The sequence below is a fragment of the Trichechus manatus genome, unplaced genomic scaffold (assembly GCF_000243295.1).
Source record: "Trichechus manatus latirostris isolate Lorelei unplaced genomic scaffold, TriManLat1.0 scaffold00105, whole genome shotgun sequence".
NCBI lineage: Eukaryota > Metazoa > Chordata > Mammalia > Sirenia > Trichechidae > Trichechus > Trichechus manatus.
In genome coordinates this window covers 8,917,061-8,939,388 of record NW_004444041.1, presented here as the reverse complement: position 1 = coordinate 8,939,388, position 22,328 = coordinate 8,917,061, and the positions used below count along the sequence as shown (strand labels likewise).

The following is a 22,328-nucleotide window of genomic DNA, read 5'->3' as shown; positions in this document are numbered from 1 at the left end:
CTTAAAAAAATATATCAAATGGTGGTAGGCATGTGGATTTTTTATTTATTTTCTTTCTCATGATTATCTGTGTTGTTGTGGTTGTTAGGTGCCGTCAAGTCAGTTCTGACTCATAGCAACTCTATGTACAATAAAATAAAATACTGTAGGGTCCTGTGCAATCCTCACAATCGTTGTTACGCTTGAATCCATTGTTGCAGCCACTGTGTTAACACATTTCATCGAGGGTCTTCCACTTTTTTGCTGGTCCTCTACTTTATCAAGCATGATGGCCTTATTCAGGATCTAGTCCCTTCTGATAACATGTCCAAAGTACATGAGACAAAGTCTTTGCCATCCTCGCTTCTAAGGAGCATTCTGGCTGTACTTATTCCAAGACAGATTTGTTCATTCTTCTGGCAGTCCATGGTATATTCAGTATTCTTCCCCAACACCATAACTCAAAGGCATCAGTTCTTCTTCGGTCATCCTTAATCATCATCCAGTTTTCACATGCATATGAGGTGACTGAAAATACCATGGCCTGAATCAGGCACACCCCAGTCCTCATAGTGACCTCTTTGCTTTTTAACACTTGAAAGGAGTCTTTTGCAGCAGATTTGCCCAATGCAATACATCATTTGATTTCTTGACTGCTGCCTCCATTGGTGTTGACTGTGGATACAAGTAAAATGAAATCCCTGACAACTTCAATCTTTTCTCCGTTTATCATGATGTTGTTTATTGGTCCAGTGTGAGGATTTTTGTTCTCTTTATGTTGAGATGCAATCCATTCTGAAGACTGTAGTTGATCTTCGTCAGTAAGTGCTTCAAGTCCTCTTTGCTTTCAGCAAGTAAGATTGTGTCACCTGCATATTGCAGGTGGTCAATGAGTCTTCCTCCAAACCTGATGCTGCATTCTTCTTCATATAGTCCAGCTTCTCAGCTTATTTGCTCAGCATATAGACTGAATAAGTATGGATAATAACCATGCACTAGCCCCTTGTTCTGTTCAAATAACTGCCTCTTGGTCTAAGTACAGGTTCCTCATGAGCACAATTAAGTGTTCTGGAATTCCCATTCTTTGCAATGTTATCCACAATTTGTCATGATCCACACAGTCAAATGCCTTTGCATAGTCAATAAAATACAAGTAAACATCCTTCTGGTATTCCCTGCTTTCAGCCAAGATCCATCTGACATCAGCAGTGATATCCCTCATTCCACGTCCTCTTCTGAATCCAGCTTGAATTTCTGGCACTTTCCTGTAGATGTACTGCTGCAACAGTACTGCAACGTTTTTGAATTATCTTCAGCAAAATTTTACTTGTGTGTGATATTAATGATATTGTTTGATAATTTCTGAATTCCTTTGGATAACCTTTCTTTGGAATAGGCACACATATGGATCTCTTTGAATTGATTGCCAGATGTCTTTCAAATTTGTTGCCACAGATGAGTGAGCGCTTCCAGCGTTGCATCCGTATGTTGAAACATCTCCACTGGTATTCCGTTCATTCCTAGAGCCTTGTTTTCCTCCTGCCTTCAGTGCAGCTGGGACTTCTTCCTTCAATACCACTGATTCCTGATCATATGCTACCTACTGAAATGGTTGAATGTTGACCAATTCTTTTTGGTACGGTGACTGTGTTTTCCTTCTATGAACTCAAGTCTTGATTTTTTTCTTCAGTTCTTTCAGCTTGAGAAATGCCTAGTGTGTTCTTCCCTTTTGGATTTCTAACTCCAGGTCTTTGCACATTTCATTATAATACTTTATCAAAACCAAACAGTAGTTCAGCTTAAGTAGTAAAGAATGTCTGCCTTGAGCATTGTGCTGTTTTAAAATCTATCTATTTGGGATCAAATTGACAACAGCAACTCGAAAGTTTAGATAGTAAACTTAGGGGCAGTGAGTTTATGTTAATGGGAGAGAACTCGAAAAAGGAGGGTGAGAATGGTGCACAACTTGAAGAATGTAATCAACGTCACTGAATTGGACACGTAGAAATTGTTGAACTGGTGTATTTTCTTGACAACAAAAATAAATTATTAAAAAATGTTACCTAAAAAAAAACAGTAAACAAATATTAAACTCTACTTAATGATATGCATGGATGAAGCACTTAGGGTTAAAGTTTACTGATATCTGCAACTTACTTTCAAATACATAAATATGTAAGACAGATTACTTGATGGATTAATGAAGGAATAGATAAATAAGTATATGACAAAGCAAAGATAGCAAAATGTTAACAAGCATAGAATCTAGGTGACGGGTATATGGGTTCTCATTGTACATTCTTTAAATTTTTCAGTATGTCTTAAATTTTTCATAATAAAATGTTGGGATGGTGGGAATACACATATTTTGACATGTGGAGATAGGCAATATTAAAGCAATAGTTTTACTTTACTGTTCAAGCTTTAGTTTAAACAAGTGTCTCATTAAATTAATTGACTGGTATCTGCAGAGTCAAGGATTGGCAAAATAATTATTTAAACCAAATACTTACATTATGACTGTGACAAAATCCAATTCCATTAATAATCTGAAACAAATACTTTTGAACTATTTGGTAGTCTAGGCCATTTGGAAAGAGCTCCAAGTCATCAAGAATTGTGTAGTCAACAAATTCAAAGACTAGATACCATCGTTTTTTTTTCTTACACACTTCTACCAGATTCACCAGATTTTCATGCCTCAGTTGCTGTTATAAAAAAAAGAAAAATTGTTTTTACAAGATCAAATTATTAGTAATTAGTCACAATTTAAAATAGGTCTCAGTATAAGAAAAACAAATAAAATGCATAACAGAATAAATTTTAAAAAAATATTATGGTTTCTAAATTATAATTGAGAAGCCATACTGTTCTTTTCTCCTCTCAGAAAACACAATCAAACCAAAAGAATGAGAAAAAGAAATGTAACTCCATCTTTGAATGAAACTAAGAGGGATCTACAACCCCTATCCACAACATATGATGTGGGGCTTCCAAATGTAGTCAAGGTCAAACAGGAATGTAGGAAGATACCAAAAGATCATCTATGGCTACAAAGCTGGGAAAGCAGAGTTCTTTATAGTTGATGACATACCCTGAAAGTAAAAAAAAGTCTTCTTTGATATAATAGGAACAGGGTCCATAAGCTATCAGTAAAAGCATTCCTAGAACTGAAGGGCACCTAGGAACACCAGGGGAGGGAGGATTGAATAAGTAATCACACAGAAACACATTAGCTGGAAGTAATCTGTCAATGAGGCTGAGTGAAAAGCAAGACAATTCATTATGAACAAATCTGCAACTATAAGTTTCAGAGAAATTAAGTCTAGCAGAACTCAATCCCACACTCAAGCCTGTGTTATAAAGAACATCACTGTGAACCATGGTGTATTCCTGCTAGCCTAGAACAAGATCCTGGTCTCTCTGCCAATTAATCTCCTACAAACAGCTGGTCCAGGAAGGGCTCATTTTGTTACATGGTAAGAAACAATCAAAAAGGAACCAATCCATCATCTATACAAAGATATTATAAGAGGAAGAAAGGAACAGAAAATACAAATGGCAGATGAACACTCATCAGAGAAAAAGTTCTCACTTTTAAAGGCGGGGGGGACACTAGAATACAAGACTCAAAATCCTCAAGGAAAGAAATTGTGGTCCAAAAACTTTATACACAACCACATTTCCTTTCAAGTAATATACAACAGAGAAAATTTTTCAGCATGAGCAGTGAGCCCATTGAGAGCAGGACTAAGTCATATACAAATGTGATCATCTCATGGTTACAAAATAGAAAGTGAATAAACTCAACAATGTACAAATGATATTACTAACAAATGTAAGGCAGAAAAGAGGCAAAGAAGGTAAGAGTCCATGTATGCTGATTTCCTTGTCAATAGGTCAAAATGATATCTTTTGACCTGAAAGTTCAAATTATCAAGGTCTAATCATATTTACAGATTAATGGTAAACCCTAAGATAAATAAGATATCTTTTAAAATCAGATGGTAGATGAGTGGGAGAGAGGAGGAAAATGAAGTATAATAATTACAAGTATACTAGAAGTATAATAATTATAAAAGATTAAGTATATTTTATAGTACTATAGTTATAAAAGTAACCAATAATACAAAAATAAAACCTTCTAAAATTACCAAAGGAAACACACTCAATATAAAAGAAATAGATTCTATACGGAAAAATATTTTAAAGGAGTAATAAAATAGCATAGTATTATAAGTAATAATAGCTAATATTTACATAGTTCTTACTACGTGCCAGGTACTATTTTAAGCACAAAAATCCTGTGAAGTAGGTACAGTGTTATCCTATTTTACAGATGATGAAACTTAAGCACATAGAGGTTAAGTAACTTGTCCAAGGTCACACAGCAATAATTGGTAGAGTCAGGATTGGAACCCAGGAACTGTGGTCTCTGTCTTTTCCTGAAAACATTTCATTTGTGTTCAGCTCCTCCTTCATGTCCAGGACATCTGCCCTGTAAACATCCAGACCCACAGTTGATTTGCATGTAAGAAATTTAGATAACCACTAGGCTATCTGACTTTAGAGGAAAAAAAATTACAGTGCATAATAAGAACAAATTATCTGTTACATTATAACTATAAATGGGTTAAACTTTTCTATGGAAAGAAAAGATCTCAGATAGGATCACAAAGCACATTCCAAATATATTTCTGGTTAAATGAATTAAGGTATACTCATACAATGAAATAAAATGTAACAATTAAAAATAAATGAGGCAGCACTATGTCACTGATATGCATTAATTACTAAGATATATTAAGTGGGGGAAAAAGCAAGATACAAGTCAGTTTGTAGAGTACACTACCATCTGAATACATGCACATATACTGCCCCAAACATACCCATATGTTTGTATATGTTGTTGTTGTTAGGTGTCATCATGTTGGTTCTGACTCATAGTAACCATATGTACAACAGAATGAAACACTGCCAGGTCCTGCACCATCGTTTCTATGTTTAAGCCCATTGTTGCAACCACTGTGTCAACCCATCTCGTTGAGGGTCTTCCTCTTTTTCGCTGGCCCTCTATTTTACTAAGCATGATATGCTTCTCCAGGGACTGGTCCCTCCTGATAACATGTCCAAAGTACAGGAGACAAAGTCTCACCATTCTTGCTTCTGAGGAGCATTCTGGCTGTACTTCTCCCAACACAGATCTGTTCATTCTTCTGGCAGTCTATCGTATATTCAATTTCTTTACCAATACCGTAGTTCAAACGCTTCAGTTCTTTGGTCTTCCTTATTCATTGTCCAGCTTTTGCATGCATGTGAGGTGATTGAAAATTACATGGCTTGGGTCAGGCACACCTTAGTCCTTAAGGTGACATCTTTGCTTTTTAACATTTTAAAGAAGTCTTTTGCAGCAGATTTTCCCAATCCCAATGCAATACACTGTTTGATTTCTTGACTGCTGCTTCCATGGGCATTGATTGGGAATCCAAGTAAAATGAAATACTTGACAACTTCAGTATTTTCTCCATTTATCATGATGCTGCTTATTGGTCCAGTTGTGTGGATTTTTGTTTTCTTTATGTTGAGGTGTAATCCATACTGAAGGCTGTGGTCTCTGATTTTCATCAGTAAATGCTTTAAGTCCTCTTCACTTTCAACAAGGAAGGTTGAGTCATCTGCATTTCACAGATTGTGAATGAGTCTTCCTCCAATCCTGATGCCCCATTCTTCTTCACAAAGCCCAGCTTCTCAGATTATTTGCTCAACCTACAGATTGAATAAGTAGGGAGAAAGGATACAACCCTGACGCATACCTTTCCTGATTTTAAACCACACAGTATTCCCTCGTTCTGTTTGAACGACTGCCTCTTGGTCTATGTACAGTTTCCTCATCAGCACAATTAAGTGTTCTGGAATTCTCATTCTTTGCAATGTTAGCCACAATTTGTTATGATCCACATAGTCGAATGTCTTTGCATAGTCAATAAAACACATGTAAACCTCTTTCTGGTATTCTCTGCTTTCAGCCAAGATCCATCTGACGTTGGCAATGATATCCTTCATTCCACGTCCTCTTTTGAATTCAGCTTAACTTTTTGGCATTTCCTTGTCAATGTACTGCTGCAACCATTTTTCAATTATCTCCAGCAGAAAGATAATTTATGTATATGAATAGAATTCCTCTAATGGATGTGTTTGTTCTCCAAAAATTTGGGGTTGCACATTTGGGTTGATCTGGCACTGCCTGAGGACCAGTGCAGACAACTGCTATGGTTTCAACCCTTTCACAGCAACAGCATGTCCCAGTGGCAGTAGCTTAAAGAGGCCAGTGTGCTCTGCGTGTGTGTGTGTGTGTGTGTGTGTGTGTGTGAAATCTGTCAGGCCACTGGCCAACTGTAAAGACAACAGAAAAGAAACTTCAGTGACCACACACACTTGGAATACACACATTGCAAATACAGTTTGGAAAAGTCACAAAACAAGCAGACAACTGCAGCCTTCATCAAGTAACAACAATTCCTGAGAAGTGGGAGAATCAGATTTCCAGAGGTACCACAGTATAATGCCCAGATGTACAGTTCTCAACAAAAAATTCAAAACATACACTGAAATAGGAAAGTATGGTGCATACACAAGAAAAAAGTATCAGGCAGAAACCACCCATGAAGAAGCCAAGACAGTGGAATTACTAATCAAAGACATTAAATCAACTGTATTAAATATGCTCAAGGAGCTAAATAAAACCTGGGAAAAGAACTAAAGGAAATTAGGGAAATGAAGCATGAACAAAATGAGAATATCAATAAAGACTAGAAATTTTAAAAATGAATCAAACAGAAATTCTGGAACTAAAAAGTACAATAACTGAAATGAAAATTTCACTAAAGGAGTTCAACAGCAGATTAGAGCAGGCAGAAGAAAGGATCAGTGAACTTGAAGATAAGACAATCGAAATGATCAAGTCTGAGGAGCAGACAAAAGAAAATGAAGAAAATGAACAGAGTCTGAGAGATTTGTGGTATACCATCAAGCATACTAGCATACACATCACAGAAGTCCTATGAGGAGAAGAAAGAGAGAGAAAGGAACAGAAAAACCATCTGAAGAAAAAATAGCTGAAATCTTCCCAAATCTAATGAAAAGTATGAATCTACACATGCAAGAAGTTCAAAAAACTCTAGGCAAAATAAATTCAAAAAGATCCACACTGAAACACATTATAGCCAAATTTTGAAAATCAACGACAAAGAGAGAAGCAAATCATATCTTACAAGGGATCCTCAATAAGATTTACAGAAATGGTTTCTCATCAGAAACCATTAAGTCAACAAGGCAGTGGGATGACATATTTGAAAGCACTGATAGAAAAAATGTGTCAACCAAGAACTCTATATCTGGCAAAACTATCCTTCAGGAATGAAGGGGAATTAAGATATTCCTGTATAAACAAAATCTAAGAGAGTTCATTGTCAGTATATCTGCCCAGAAAGAAATGCTAAAGGGAGTCCTTCAGGCTGAAATGAAAAGACTAGTTGCTATCAATTCTATTCTGACTCATGGTAACCCCATGTGCGCAAGAGTAGAACTGTGCTCCATAGGATTTTCAGTGGCTGATTTTTCAGAAGCAGGTCACCAGGCCATTCTTCCAAGGTACCTCTGGGCGGACTCAAGCGTCTAACCTTTGAGATAGCAGCCAAGTGTGTTAACCATTTGTACTACCCAGGGATTTCAAAATAAAAAGACACTAGACAGCAACTCAAAGTTATAAGAAGAAATAAAGAACACTGGTAAAGGTAACTACATAGGTAAATACAAAAGCTAGTATTATTGTACTCTTAGTTTATAACTCATTTTTTACATATATGATTTAAAAAACAAATGTATAAAACAAATGTTATAAATCTATATTTATGGGCACACCATGTATAAAATGTAATTTGTGACAAAAACAATATAAAAAGGAGGAATGGAAATGTAAAGGGGTAGAGTATATGTAATCCATTGCAACTAAGTTGGTATTACTTAAACAAGGTTGTTATAAGTTTAAGATGTTAATTGTAATCCCCAAGGTAACCACTAAGAAAATAAAAAGAAGTGAATCAAAAACAGTACACCACAAAAATTAAACTAAGAACAAAAAACAGATAAGACATACAGAAAACAAATAGCTAAATGGCAGAAGTAAATCCTTCATTATCAGTAATTACTTTAAATGTAAATGAATTGAACTTTCTTATTAAAAGGCAGAGATTGGCAGATTGCATTTTTTTAAAAAATTACCTATATGTTGCCTACAAGAGACACTTTAGATAGAAAGATACAAAGAGGCTGAAAATAAAAGAATGGGAAAAGATATCCCACACAAATAATAACAAAAAGACAGCTGAGGTAGCTACATTATTATCAGAAAAAATAGACTTTAAATGAAAAAGATTACAAGATACAAAGAAGGACATTATATATTATTGATAGAAGGCTATATCCAGCAAGAAGATACAATAATTATAAACATATATGCACCTAACAACAGATCCTCAAAATATACGAAACAAAAATTGACAGAATTGAAGGGAAAAATCAACAGTTCTACAATAATAGTTGAAGACTTAAATACCCCACTTTCAATAATGAACAGAAAAACTAGAGAGATCAATAAATGAGTTGAACAACATTATAAACCAATTAGATTTAGCAGACATATACAGAACACTCTACACAACAACAGCAGAATATACGTTCTTCTTAAGTGCACATGGAACATTCTCCAGGAAAGACCATATTCTAGGTCACAAAAAACTCTTAATATATTAAAAAGACTGAAATAATACATGATATCTTTTCTGACCACAATGGAATGAAACTAGAAATCAAAAAACAAAAGGAAAACAGGAAAATTCACAAATATGTGGAAACAACACACTTAAACAACCAACAGGTCAAAGAACAGACCAAAAAAGAAATAAAAAACTACCTTGAAACGAATGAAAATGAAAACACAACATATCAAAATTTATGGGATGCAGCAAAAGCAGTATTAGGAGGGAAATTCATAGCTGTCAATGCCGACAGTAAAAATAAGATCTCAAATCAGTAACCTAATGCTGCTGCTTAAAAGATAAAAAAGAACAAACTAGACCCAAAGCTAGCAGAATAAAGGAAATAATAAAGATTAGAGCAAAAATTTTAAAAAAAAGAGAGAGAGAGAGAATAGAAAAACAACAGAGAAAGCCTACAAAATTTAAAGCTGGTTCTTTGAAATGATTAAAAAAAATTGACAAATCTTTCACTACACTGACAAAAAAGAGAGACTTAATATTATTAAAATCAGAAATGAAAGTGGAGATATCACTACAAATTTTACAGAAATAAAAAGGATCTTAAGAGAATACTATGAACAACTGTATGCCAAAAAATTGGACAAACTAAATGAAATGGACAAACTCTTAGACATATACAAACTACCAAAATTGACTCAAGAAGAAATAGATGGACAAACTAAATGAAATGGACAAACTCTTAGACATATACAAACTACCAAAATTGACTCAAGAAGAAATAGAAAATCTGAATAGACCTATAACAAGTAAACAAATTGAATGAGTAATGAAAACCCTCAAACAAAGAAGAGCCCAGTACCAGATGGCTTCACTGGTGAATTCCACCAAACATTTAAAGAAGAATTAACAGCAATCCTTTTGAAACTCTTCCAAAAAATAGAAGAGGATGGAACATGTCCTAACTCATTTTACAAGACCAGCATTACCCTGATACCAAAGCCAGACAAAGACATAACAAGAAAAGAAAATGACAGGCCAATATCCCTTATAAATATATGTACAAAAATCTTCAACTAAATACCAGCAAACTAAATTACTAGCAAACAGAATATTAAAAGGATTGTATACCATGACCAAGTGGGACTTACCCCAAGAATGAAAGGGTGGTGCAACATAAGAAAATCAATGTAATACACCACATTAATAGAATGAAAGGAAAAAAAAAACACAGGAGCATCTCAATTGATGCAGAAAAATCATTTGACAAAATCCAGCACACTTTCATGATGAAAACTAGAAATAAAAGAAAACTTCCTTAATGTGATAAAAGCCATATATGAAAAACTCACAGGTAACATCATATTCAATGGTGAAAGATGGAAAGATTTTCCCCTAAGATCAGAAACAAGACAAGGATGTTGTGAATTACAAAATATATATTGAAATCCTGGCCCCTGTACTTATGGATGTGATCATCTTTGGAGATAGGGGTTTTTCTTTTGCTATATTAATAAGGTCATACCAGAGTAGGGTGGGCCTTAAACTTAACCATTTCTGAGTTATAAAAAGAGCAAAATAGACACAGAGACACACAAATGGGGAAGACAGATACCATGAGAGGAACATCTACAAGCAAAGTAATGCCAAGGAACAGCAAGGAACTCCTAGAGCTCCGACAGACAAAGTTGCAGAATAAAAGGCAGTGAGCTGTGGAACCTACATTGCAAAAAGCAACTTGGCCTTTGTTCATGGTTCCTTTGAGCCAGACCAACATTGAAGGCCAGTGAATGGAGACAAACCAGATCAAGAGGGACCACGTGGGGGACCAATGGTGACTAAGCCTCAGGAGGCAAGATGTAATCTTGCCCAATAAAAGCCCTGACCCTGAGGCTCAGAGAAGATTCACATGAGAGGGTAGTGCATCCCTCTTTGGGATACGGAAACCCCGCATTGTGATCCCTCCTGGACCTCACCCTATGTGTCTCTTTTGGTTTGTATCCTTTTTGATTGTAATAAAATTGTCGTTGTAAGATGGTATACTCTCCATGAGATTCTGTGAGTCATGTCAGTGAATTAACAAAACCACAGGGGCAGTAAGAGCCATCGGGGCTAGCATATGCCTATTTAGAAGTCTGAAAGAAGGTGTCCTTCTAACATGTGAGCTCTGACCAGCTCTGGGTGATCCAAGAAATGCTGCATGGGCAGCTCATCTGAAAGATGGTGACTGTCTAACTTGTGAGTTCTGACCCAGTTCTGGGTGGGTAGGATCAGAGACAGAGAGTGCTGCATGAGTGGCTGGCAATGGGGATGGAAAAGTAAGAAGGTGAGGACTGGTTCTATTTCCAAACTTTGAGAGCTGGATTCATGCTAATCCTTACCACGCAGTTAGCAATGAAGGTGAGATTTGCCCACTTGTTTAGCGCAAAGGTCAAAACACACACCCCTCGAAAAAAAAAGTTGTACGTCTACACACCAGAAATGGGCAAACTGAAAAGAAATTTAAGTAAACATTTCCATTTACAATAGCATCAAAAATAATAAAATACTTAGCAATAAATTTAACTAAGGAGGTGAAAGACTTATATAGTGAAAACCATAAAACATTCTGAAAGAAATATAAGACCCAAATGAATGGAAAAACAATGCAATTCCTATCAAAATCCCAGTGGCATTTCCACAAAAACAGAATAACCCTCCTAAAATTCATCCAGAGTTTTAGGGGGCCCCAAATAGCCAAAACAATATTGAAAAAGAAGAACTAGGTTGTGGGACCCCCACACATCTGTCAGTTTGTCATACTGGAGGGGCTTGTGTGTTGCTGTGAGGCTGTAAGCTATGTCACCAGTATTCAAATAAAAGCAGGCTTCAGCTGAGCTTCCAGACTAAGACAGACTAGAAAGAAGAACGCAGCGGTCTACTTCTGAAAAGAATTACCAGTGAAAACCTTACGAATAGCAAAGGAACATTGTCTGATATAGTGCCAGAAGATGAACCTCCCAGTTTGGAAAGCACTCAAAAGACGACAGGGTAAGAGTCGCCTCCTCAAAGTAGAGTCAACCTTAATGATGAGGATGCAGTCAACCTTTCGGGGCCTTCATTTGCTGATGTGGCATGACTCAAAATGAGAAGAAACACCTGCAAACCACCATTAATAATCCGAACATGGAATGTACGAAGTACAAATCCAGGAAAATTGGAAATCATCAAAAACGAAATGCAACGCATAAACATCAATATTCTAGGCAATAGTGAGCTGAAATGGACTGGTATTGGTCATTTTGAATGGGACAATCATATGGTATACTATGCTGGGAATGACAACTTGAAGAGGAATGGCATTGCATTCATGGTCAAAAAGAATATTTCAAGACCTATCCTGAAGTACAACGCTGTCAGTGATAGGATAAGATTCATATGCCTACAAGGAAGACCAGTTAATAGGACTATTATTCAAATTTACACACCAACCACTAAGGCCAAAGATGAAGAAACTGGTTATTTTTACCAACTTCTGCAGTCTGAAATTGATCGAACATGCAATTAGGATGCACTGATAATTATCAGCGATTGGAATGCGAAAGTTGGAAACAAAGAAGGATCGGTAGTTGGAAAATATGGCCTTGGTGGTAGAAACGATGCCAGAGATGGCATGATAGAATTTTGCAAGACCAACCATTTCTTCATTACAAATACGTCTTTTCACCAACATAAACAGCGACTATACACATGGACCTCGCCAGATGGAATACACAGGAATCAAATCGACTACATCTGTGGAAAGAGATGATGGAAAAGCTCAATATCATCAGTCAGAACAAGGTCAGGGGCCGACTGCAGATCAGACCATCAATTACTAATATGAAGTTCAAGTTGAAACTGAAGAAAATTAGAAGAAGTCCACGAGAGCCAAAGTGCGACCTTGAGTTTATCCCACCTGAATTTAGAGACCACCTCAAGAATTCATTTGATGTGTTGAACACTAATGACCGAAGACTAAACGAGTTGTGGAATGACATCAAGGACATCATACATGAAGAAAGCAAGAGGTCACTAAAAAGACAGGAAAGAAGGAAAAGACCTAAATGGATGTCAGAAGAGACTCTGAAACTTGCTCTTGAACATCGAGTAGCTAAAGCAAAAGGAAAAAATGATGAAGTAAAAGAGCTGAACAGAAGATTTCAGAGGGTGGCTCGAGAAGAAAAAGTAAAGTATTATGATGACATGTGCAAAGACCTGGAAAAAATAAAACCAAAAGGGAAGAATACGCTCAGCATTTCTCAAGGTGAAAGAACTGAAGAACAAGTTCAAGCCCCAAGTTGCAGTACTGAAGGATTCTATGGGGAAAATATTAAACAACGCAAGAAGCATCGAAAGAAGATGGAAGGAATACACAAAGTCACTATAACAAAAAAAATTGGTCGATGTTCAACCATTTCAGGAGGTAACATATGATCAGGAACTGATGGTACTGATAGAAGCTACCTGGCCTACTGACTAGAAGAGATCCATATTTATGCCTATTCCCAAGAAAGGTGATCCAACCGAATGTGGAAATTAATGAACAATATTAATATCACATGCAAGCAAAATTATGCTGAAGATCATTCAAAAACAGCTGCAGCAGTATATCAACAGAGAACTGCCAGAAATTCAAGCCAGATTCAGAAAAGGACATGGAACCAGGGATATCATTGCTGATGTCAGATAGATCCTGGCTAAAAGCAGAAAATACCAGACAGATGTTTACCTGTGTTTTATTGACTATGCAAAGGCATTCGACTATGTGGATCACAACAATTAGGGATAACATTGCAGAGAATGGGAATTCCAGAACACTTAATTGTGCTCATGAGAAATCTGTACATGGATCAAGAGGCAGTCGTTCAAACAGAACAACCGGTACTGCATGGTTTAAAGTTAGGAAAGGTGTGCATCAGGGTTGCGTCTTTCACCATACCTATTCAATCTGTATGCTGAGCAAATAATCTGAGAAGCTGGACTATATGAAGAAGAACAGGGCACCAAGATTGGAGGAAGACTCATTAACAACCTGCGTCATGCAGACACAACCTTGTTTGCTGAAAGTGAAGAGGACTTGAAGCACTTACTGATGAAAATCAAAGACCACAGCCTTCAGTATGGATTACACCTCAACATAAAACAAAAATCCTCACAACTGGACCGATAAGCAACATCATGATAAACGGAGAAAAGATTGAGGTTCTCAAGGATTTCAACCAATGCCCATGGAAGTAGCAGTCAAGAAACCAAGACACATTGCATTGGGAAAATATGCTGCAAAAGACCTCTTTAATGAGTTGAAAAGCAAAGATGTCACCTTGAAGACTAAGGTGTGCCTGACCCAAGCCATGGTGTTTTCAATTGTCTCAAATGCATATGAAAGCTGGACAATAAACAAGGGAGACCAAAGAAGAATTGACACCTTTGAATTGTGTTGGTGAAGAATATTGACTATACCATGGACTGCCAAAAGAATGCATAAATCTGTTCTGGAAGAAGTACAACCAGAATGCTTCTTAGAAGCAAGGATGGTGAGACTACATCTCACATACTTTGGACATGTTATCAGGAAGGCTCAGTCCGTGGATAAGGACATCATGCTTGGTAAAGTAGAAGGTCAGTGAAAAAGAGGAAGATCCTCAACGAGATGAACTGACACAGTGGCTGCAACAATGGGCTCAAGCATAGCAAAGGATGGCGCAGGATGGGGCTTTGTTTCATTCTGTTGTGCATAGGGTCGCTATGAGTCGGAACTAACTCGATGGCACCTAATAACAACAAGTTGTAGGACTCATACTTCCCAATTTCAAAACTTACTGCAAAGCCACAGTAATAAAAACAGTGTTATACTGGCATAAGGACAGGTATATGGACTAAAGGAATAGAATAGAGAGCCCAGAAATAAACCCGAGCATATATGATCAATTGATATTCAACAAGGGGGTCAAGACTATTCAATGAGGAAAGGATAATCTTTACAACAAATGTGCTAGGGAAAGTGTATATCCACATGCAAATGAATGAAGTTGGATCCTTACCTTACACCACACACAAAAATCAACTTAAAATTGATAAAAGACCTAAATCTAAGAGCTGAAATTATAAAACACTTAGAAGAAAACATAGGAGAAAATCTTCATGATCTAGATGTCACAATTGATTATGAGATATGATACTGAAAGGCAATAATAGAAAAAATTAGACTTTGTCAAAATTAGAAACTTTTGTGTATCAAAGGACACTATCAAGAAAGTGAAAAGACAACCAATAGGATGGTTTTTGGAAATCATACACCTGATAAGGGATTAATATCCAGAATATAAAAGGAAACGGGTTGTTGGCAATATGTTATTTCTTAAACTGGATGTTTATTCCATGAATATTTGCTTTGTAATAATCCTTTGAGCTAGAAGCATTATTTTGTGCCCTCCTATATGTGAGTTGGAAACCCTGGTGGCATAGTTGTTAAGAGTTCGGCTGCTAACCAAAAGGTCAGCAGTTCGAAACTACCAAGCACTCCTTGGAAATCCTATGAGGCAGTTCTACTCTGTCCTACAGGGTTGCTATGAGTCAGAATCAACTCGGTGGCAATGAGTTTGGTTTTTTGGTTTTATATGGGTTATACTTTATAGTAAAGAAAATTTTTAAATACAATACCCAAAATTAACAACTCAGTGAAGGAGATAAGTGAAATACTGAAGACAGAATTAATGAACAAAATTATAGGTCAGGATAAAATATCTGGAAGAGTGCACAGAAAGACAAATAGATGAAATGAAAAATATGTAAGAGACTATGACAATAGTTTCATGGATATTGTTGTTAAGTGCTGTCAAGTCGGTTCTGACTCACAGCAACCCTATGTACAACAGAACGAAACACTGCCCGGTCCTGTACTATCCTCACAATTGTTGTTATGTTTGAGCTCATTATTGCAGCCACTGTGTCAACCCATCTCATTGAGGGCCTTCCTCTTTTTTGCTGGCTGTACTTCTTCCAACACAGTCAACAGTATACTCAATATTCTTTACCAACACCGTAAGTCAAATGCATCAATTCTTTGCTCTTCAATATTTATTGTTAAGCTTTCGCACGCATATGAGGTAATTGAAAATACCATGGCTTAGGTCAGACTCACCTTAGTCCTCAACGTGACATCTTGGCTTTTTAACACTTTAAAGAGATCTTTTGCAGCAGATTTGCCCAGTGCAATGCGTCATTTGATTTCTTGACCGCCGCTTCCATGGGTGTTGACTGTGGATCCAAGTAAAATGAAATCCTTGACAACTTCAAACTTTTCTCCATTTATCATGATGTTGCTTATTGATTCAGTGTGAGGATTTTTGTTTTCTTTCTGTTGAGGTATAATCCATACTGAAGGCTGTAGTCTTTGATCTTCATCATTGAGTGCTTCAAGCCCTCCTCACTTTCCGCAAGCAAGGTTGTGTCATCTGCTTATCACAGGTTGTTAATGAGTCTTCCTCCAATCCTGATGCCGCATTCTTCTTCATGTAGTCCAGCTTCTCAGATTATTTGCTCAACATACCTTGAATAAGTAAGGTGAAAGGATACAACCCCAGCACATACCTTTCCTAATTTTAAACAAGCAGTATCCCCTTGTTCTGTTTGAATGACTGCCTCTTAGTCTATGTATAAGTTCTGCATGAACACAGTTAAGTGTTCTGGAATTCCCATTCTCTGCAATGTTATCCACACTTTGTTATGATCCACAGAATCGGATGCCTTTGCATAGTCAATAAAACACAGGTAAACATCTTTCTGGTATTCATGAATGAGAACCAGCATAAAGTCAATTACCAGAAAGCACAGATCATTCATATTCCTGCTTCCCCATTTCTCCATCATTTCTTACACCCACCACCCACGTCACATTCTCAGTAAGAATTTAGAAGATGTGAACAACACAGTTAATAAACCTGACTTAACGGACATACATAGAATACTTTTCAATCACAAAATGAACCTTGTTTTTTTATTGACTATATTCTGAACCAAAAAGCAAGTTTCAAGAAATTTTAAAGAAATAAAATTTTACATAGTATATACCCTGATCACAAATAAATAAGCAGGGGAGGAAAACACAGAAAATTTCCACAGGTTTGGAAATTAAGAAAGATACTTTTAAATAACCTAGGGATTAATAAAAGCATAATGAAAATGAGAAAATATTATGAACCAACAATCAAAATTTCTGGGATACAGACCAAGCTGTTCTTAGAGGGAAATGTATAACAAATGCATATATGAGAGGAAAAAAAAGTCTGGAAATTAATAAGATAAGTATCCACATCAATAAACTAGGAAAAAGAACAGCAAAATAAACCTACCCAAAGTAAACAGAAGGAACAAAATAACAATGAACAAAAAATTAATGAAATAGAAAACAAATATACAATAGAGAAGATCAACAAAGCCAAACATTGATTCTTTCTAAACATAAATAAAACTGATAAACTTCTGGTGAGACTGATGAGAGAGAGAGAAAGAGAAGAGTTAACATAGTAGGCCTGAAACTGCTATCCTTAGAAAGGCCTGATCGTAAAGTGGAACCTGGATTTTAGGAGTGTTGTCTTTATTCCCAAAACTGATGAGAGTGGCTCACTGTGCAAACAACATGTTTTATGCTGAACGCTTGATTTCCTTCTGGCAGTCTGGAATTTTGGTACATGCTAGACTGAGAGTGCCTTCATGACCAACTCCCAATAAAATCCTGGGCACCAATTCCCTAATGTCTATGACCTTCCTTGGTATACAACATTTCACTTAATTGCTAGAGTAATTAAGTGCATCCTGTGTGACTCCACTGGGACAGTTTTCCTCTGGAAGGGGCCCCATGTGCCTTTTCCCTTTGCTGATTTTGCTTTACATACTTCCACTATAATAAATAATAGCCATGAGTACAACTGTATGTTGAGTCCTGTGAGTCTTACTAGGGAATCTCTGAACAGGGGGGTGGTCTTTTTGTGACTCCCAACATGATAGATAGGTAGGTAGGTAGGCAGGTAGATACATAGACAGATACTTTTAAAATCATGTTTACTTTCAAGAGATGAATGAATATGTGTACATAATAATTTTATTTCTCCTTATTGCTGAAAAAGAAATCTATACCTTATACCTTGTTATGAAAATAAAACAAATTAGAAAAAAAAAAACAGTATTTTTTTTCTAAATCCATAACTTAATCTTGATTAAGAAACTACTCATATTTTTTTCAACTCAATATATGTATTTACTCACCTTTAGTAACTTGATTTCTCGCATAGCAATTTTTTTAACCATTTTGTCATCATCACTTTCTAAGAACTTCTTGATGGCCACAATTCTTCCACTATCTTTATTCCTACACTTCATCACCATTCCATAGCTCCCTTCTCCAACCAATCCTAGGTTCTCATATTTTTCCATTTTAATTTAAAACCAGTAGGGATTTTTCTTACTGTGGAAACTAAAATGTAGAGTTAACAATGTTGAGTATTTTAATTTCCTCCACCCTCCCAGCAAATTAATACTTCCCCACTTATTTTCCATATTTAAAACAGTCACTGTGTTGATAGCTGTGGTGACACACAGTGTCTTATTCTCTTTTCACATCTGATTATGTTTTCAAAATATTCATCCATATATAATAAAAGACAAGGCAAATGGAATTGAAGCCATTAAATTTAAATTTAAATTATTAAAGGTTATGTTAATGAAATTCAATATATTTTTAATTCTGATAAAGCAATACTCTAGCAATACAAAGTAATTACAGCTAACTTTAGAAAAGCACTCTTTTCACTCAAAGAAAAAAAGGCACAATTGAATGTGACTTTAATGAAGATTAAATTTATTTTTTACACCAGGTTGAAGATCAAAGTTGAAAATCTTTATGTATTTTCTACTCAATAGGGAAAAATATCTGTTCACAAAATTATCACTTACCAAATTAACACTAAGAATCTTTAATAAAATAGTTTTATGAAAATGATACTAGTTAAATTCCTATACTAAACTTACAAAGTAGCAACAATGACATCACAGCATAAAAGCAGATTTTTAACAAGAAATTAAATATTAGTACTTCTAAATACAGTATTACAAAAACCCTGTTAATGATTACTCACTACAAGCATGAATATTTGAATTTTGTGTTTAAAATTCTTCCACATCCCATTAGGTGGCACTTTTTGGATAAACGCATTCCTAATAGAATCTTTCTTGCTTTACTAATAATTGATGAAGGCCAAGCAATCATTCCACTATATGTTTTGATAAGAAAATTATTTCAGTCCAAATATAGACTTTAATTCATAAGACTTGATTGTCATACTATATAAAAGCTGTTAAACTACAACTTCAAAGTTAAGTTTATTTTTTAAATCTGATTTTGAAATTAAATCTCAGAAGAAAAGAATAAAAAATATTGCTATAAATCCCAATATGGTTCTAAAGGTTTTGAGGAAAAAAGCCAAAGTCTTTTTGGTACTATGTAGTCAAAAGATGATTCATGGTTCAATTATAAAATCACTCATTCACAAAACTGGGAAAGAAGAAATATTCTCACCTATTAACAATGTATTGATCGCAATCTAAAAATAGTTTATCAGATTGTGAATTGTGGTGATATTTTACTTGCTCGCCTATTGGGATATTGATGGCAAATACAAAACAAATATTTTCTTTGTTCTTGCAAACTGTGATAATCTAATGTATACCATACATTTTCAACACTTTACATTTAATAGTTTGGAGTTTTATTATGTTTTTTTTATTTATTAATGTAGATATACATGGAGAACCAGAAGATTGATCTTCCAGGGGGAAAAAATTAGAACAATTCCAATCAACACCAACTCAAATTATTTCATATTTTACTACTAGTTTTATAGTAGGTTCTAACGTGGCTTGTTTTAAGAACAGTGTCCCCAAATACTAACTTTCCATATTTGACATTTTAACTTCTGGCACTATATTTTTTTCTTCTTTTTTTTTCAATTGTACTTTAGGTGAAGGTTTACAGAACAAATATTTTCTCATTGAACAGTCTGTACACATATTGTTTTATGACATTGGTTAACAACCCCACGACATGTCAACACGTTCCCTTCTTGGCCTTGGAGGACTTTTTGTTTTGGTGAAAATATACATAGCAAAAGATACACCATTTCAAAAATTTCTACATGTACAATTCAGTTATGTTGGTTATATTCTTCCAGTTGTGCTGCTCTTCTCACATTAGATGAAGGTTTACAGAACAAAATAGTTTCTCATTAAACAGTTAGTATACATGTTGCCCTATGACAATGGTTAACAAACCCAGTACATGTCAACACTGTCCTTACTCAACCTTGGGTTCCCTATCTCCAGCTTTCCTGTCCCCTTTGGCCTTCTAGTCCTTGTCCCTGGACTGCTGTGCCTCATCAGTCCCATTTTGTTTTATGGGGCTGTCCAGTCCCCGGCTGAACGGTGAACCTTGGGAGTGACTTCACCACCGAGCTAAAAGGGTGTCCGGGGGCCATATTCTCTGGGTTCTGGCACTATATTTTTAATGACTGTATTTGAAAAAAATATATCAATGTAGTTCTAATCTCCCTTTCCTCCATTTTTTTTCCTTCCATTAATACCAAAAAAAAAAAACCAAAAACCCCAAACCTGTTGCCCTCCAGTCGATTCCAACTTATAGCAACCCTATAGGACAGAGTAGAACTGCCCCCATAGGGTTTCCAAGGAGAGGCTGGTGGATTAGAACTGCAGACCTTTTGTTAGCAGCCAAGCTTTTAAGCACTGCACCACCAGGGCATTAAGACCGTATGTTTTAATAACAACTAGCCTCTAGGTCGCTATGAGTCAGAATTGACTAGATGGCAGTTCTCGTTGGTGGGTTTAGGCTGTAGGTAGGTGCCCTGGTGGTACAGTGGTTAAAGTATCAACTGCTAACTGAAAGGTCAATGGTTCGAAACCACCAGCAGCTACTTGGGAGAAAGATGTGTCATCTGCTTCCATAGAGGTTTACAGCCTTGGAAACCCTATGGGGCAGTTCTACTCTGTCCTACAGGGTGGCTATGGGTCAGAATCAACTCCACAGCAATGGGTTAGGCTCTAGGTTTATCGTACCAAGGACAAAAATAACTGAATCTATAACCTGGATCATTTAAAAACATTTTTCAGGGGTGTCCTCAATATCTGAAAATGCAAAGTGAACAAAAATAAAAATTACCTTAAGTATGTATAAGGTGTTCTGAAGCATATCACAAACTAACATTAAGCCAAGTTTATTTCCCAGCCATCTGCACAGTTAGACACACCACATTAAACACACTTGCTTTTTCAAGGGGCATGGTCTATAAATACCTTAAAAGTATCAAGGCACACAAAGTCCTTTGTTTCCTGAAACAGTTACTCATAAACTATAACTTTTCATGCCTTCTACTTCTGAATCTAAGGGGGTAATAGAAACTAAAAAGATTCCTGGCCAATTGGAAATGTATTATTTCTGGAAACGTGCCATGTAAGCATATGGTTCTAGTACCAACAAGATATTCTTGGATAATACAATATACTTGGATAATGCTAATTTTTTATTCTGTTAAAGACAGGTTAAAATCTAAATAGAAAAAAACAAAGAGATGATAGAAGCATTTTATTTTTTAAAAAAGTATTATACTTACTGTTTCTTTAAAATCCTTCACGTGGAAAGACCCAAAGGTTTTCAACTAGGAAACAAATTTGAGGTGAAATGCATCTCGCTCGCCGGTCTAAAAGATGCTGACTAGCAAACTAGCTACTCCAGTGCTGCTGTGATTTCTTCTGCGGACTCAGTCACCGGTCCTAGGTGAAGCAGACGGCGAGGCAGATAGGCCTCGGCCCGCCACAGACTCACACTTTGGAGGACCGCGGACCGCATGCTGTCGTCGTCAAGGCAACGACCTCACTATGTCCGCAACCATAAGCACAAAGTCTCCAGAGAGAGATACGGCCCAGGTCAGAATGCCTCCAGGGCAGGCACCAACATCTGTGAAGGCCAAGGCCTATACAGAAATTAGCTGGGGTGAGAGGGCACTGCCTCCCAGCTCGGAAGGTGCCAGTCCCTTGAGTCTGTGAACCAGCTTGGCTTCCACCACCCCTGGGCGAAGGCGTTGGCCACCGAGCTGCAAAGGGGCGGGTCTTTACCCTCCAGGGCCCGGGGGTGCCAGGCCTTCTTTGTTCTGATTGGCTGGACACTGTTGTCAGGAATTATGATTGGCTTTGCGCCAAACACACCTCCCCCTTCACCTGGGTCTCGGCCCAGGTTCTGTTCGCTGACCCGCTGAAGGCTTCATCCTCACACATTTCCATTTGCAAGTGAAGAAGACTTCGCCGGGAGAACTTCTCTTCCCAGCTGAGGGCAACAGATGATTGTGGTGCTCACGGGGAGAGTTAAAGTGGTGGTGGTTATGGAGGGCTGGGAGAAAAGGGGAGGGGAAGACGACGCAAAGAGCGTGATGGAGGGTTTCTCACAGCTTCTCCGCTATGGCAGAGAGCGGGCCCGGGGCGCCCTAACCCGGG

At 36.8% G+C, this 22,328-nt stretch overlaps 1 protein-coding gene across 2 annotated transcripts in view; it reads right to left on the bottom strand.

Moving 5' to 3' along the window:
- CDKL2 (cyclin dependent kinase like 2) overlaps window positions 1-21,940 on the bottom strand; it is a 59,210-nt gene extending 37,270 nt beyond the window's left edge. The window contains exons 1-3 of one of the 2 annotated variants that reach the window (XM_004383140.1): window positions 21,452-21,940; window positions 18,039-18,233; window positions 2,493-2,687 (exon numbers count right to left, since the gene is read on the bottom strand). In XM_004383140.1, the coding sequence (XP_004383197.1) occupies window positions 2,493-2,687; window positions 18,039-18,206 (363 nt within the window). In that variant the 5' untranslated portion in view covers window positions 18,207-18,233; window positions 21,452-21,940. The remainder of the gene's footprint in view (window positions 1-2,492; window positions 2,688-18,038; window positions 18,234-21,451) is intronic. The other variant, XM_004383139.2, reaches the window with a different exon arrangement.
- Window positions 21,941-22,328: the final 388 nt, after the last annotated feature.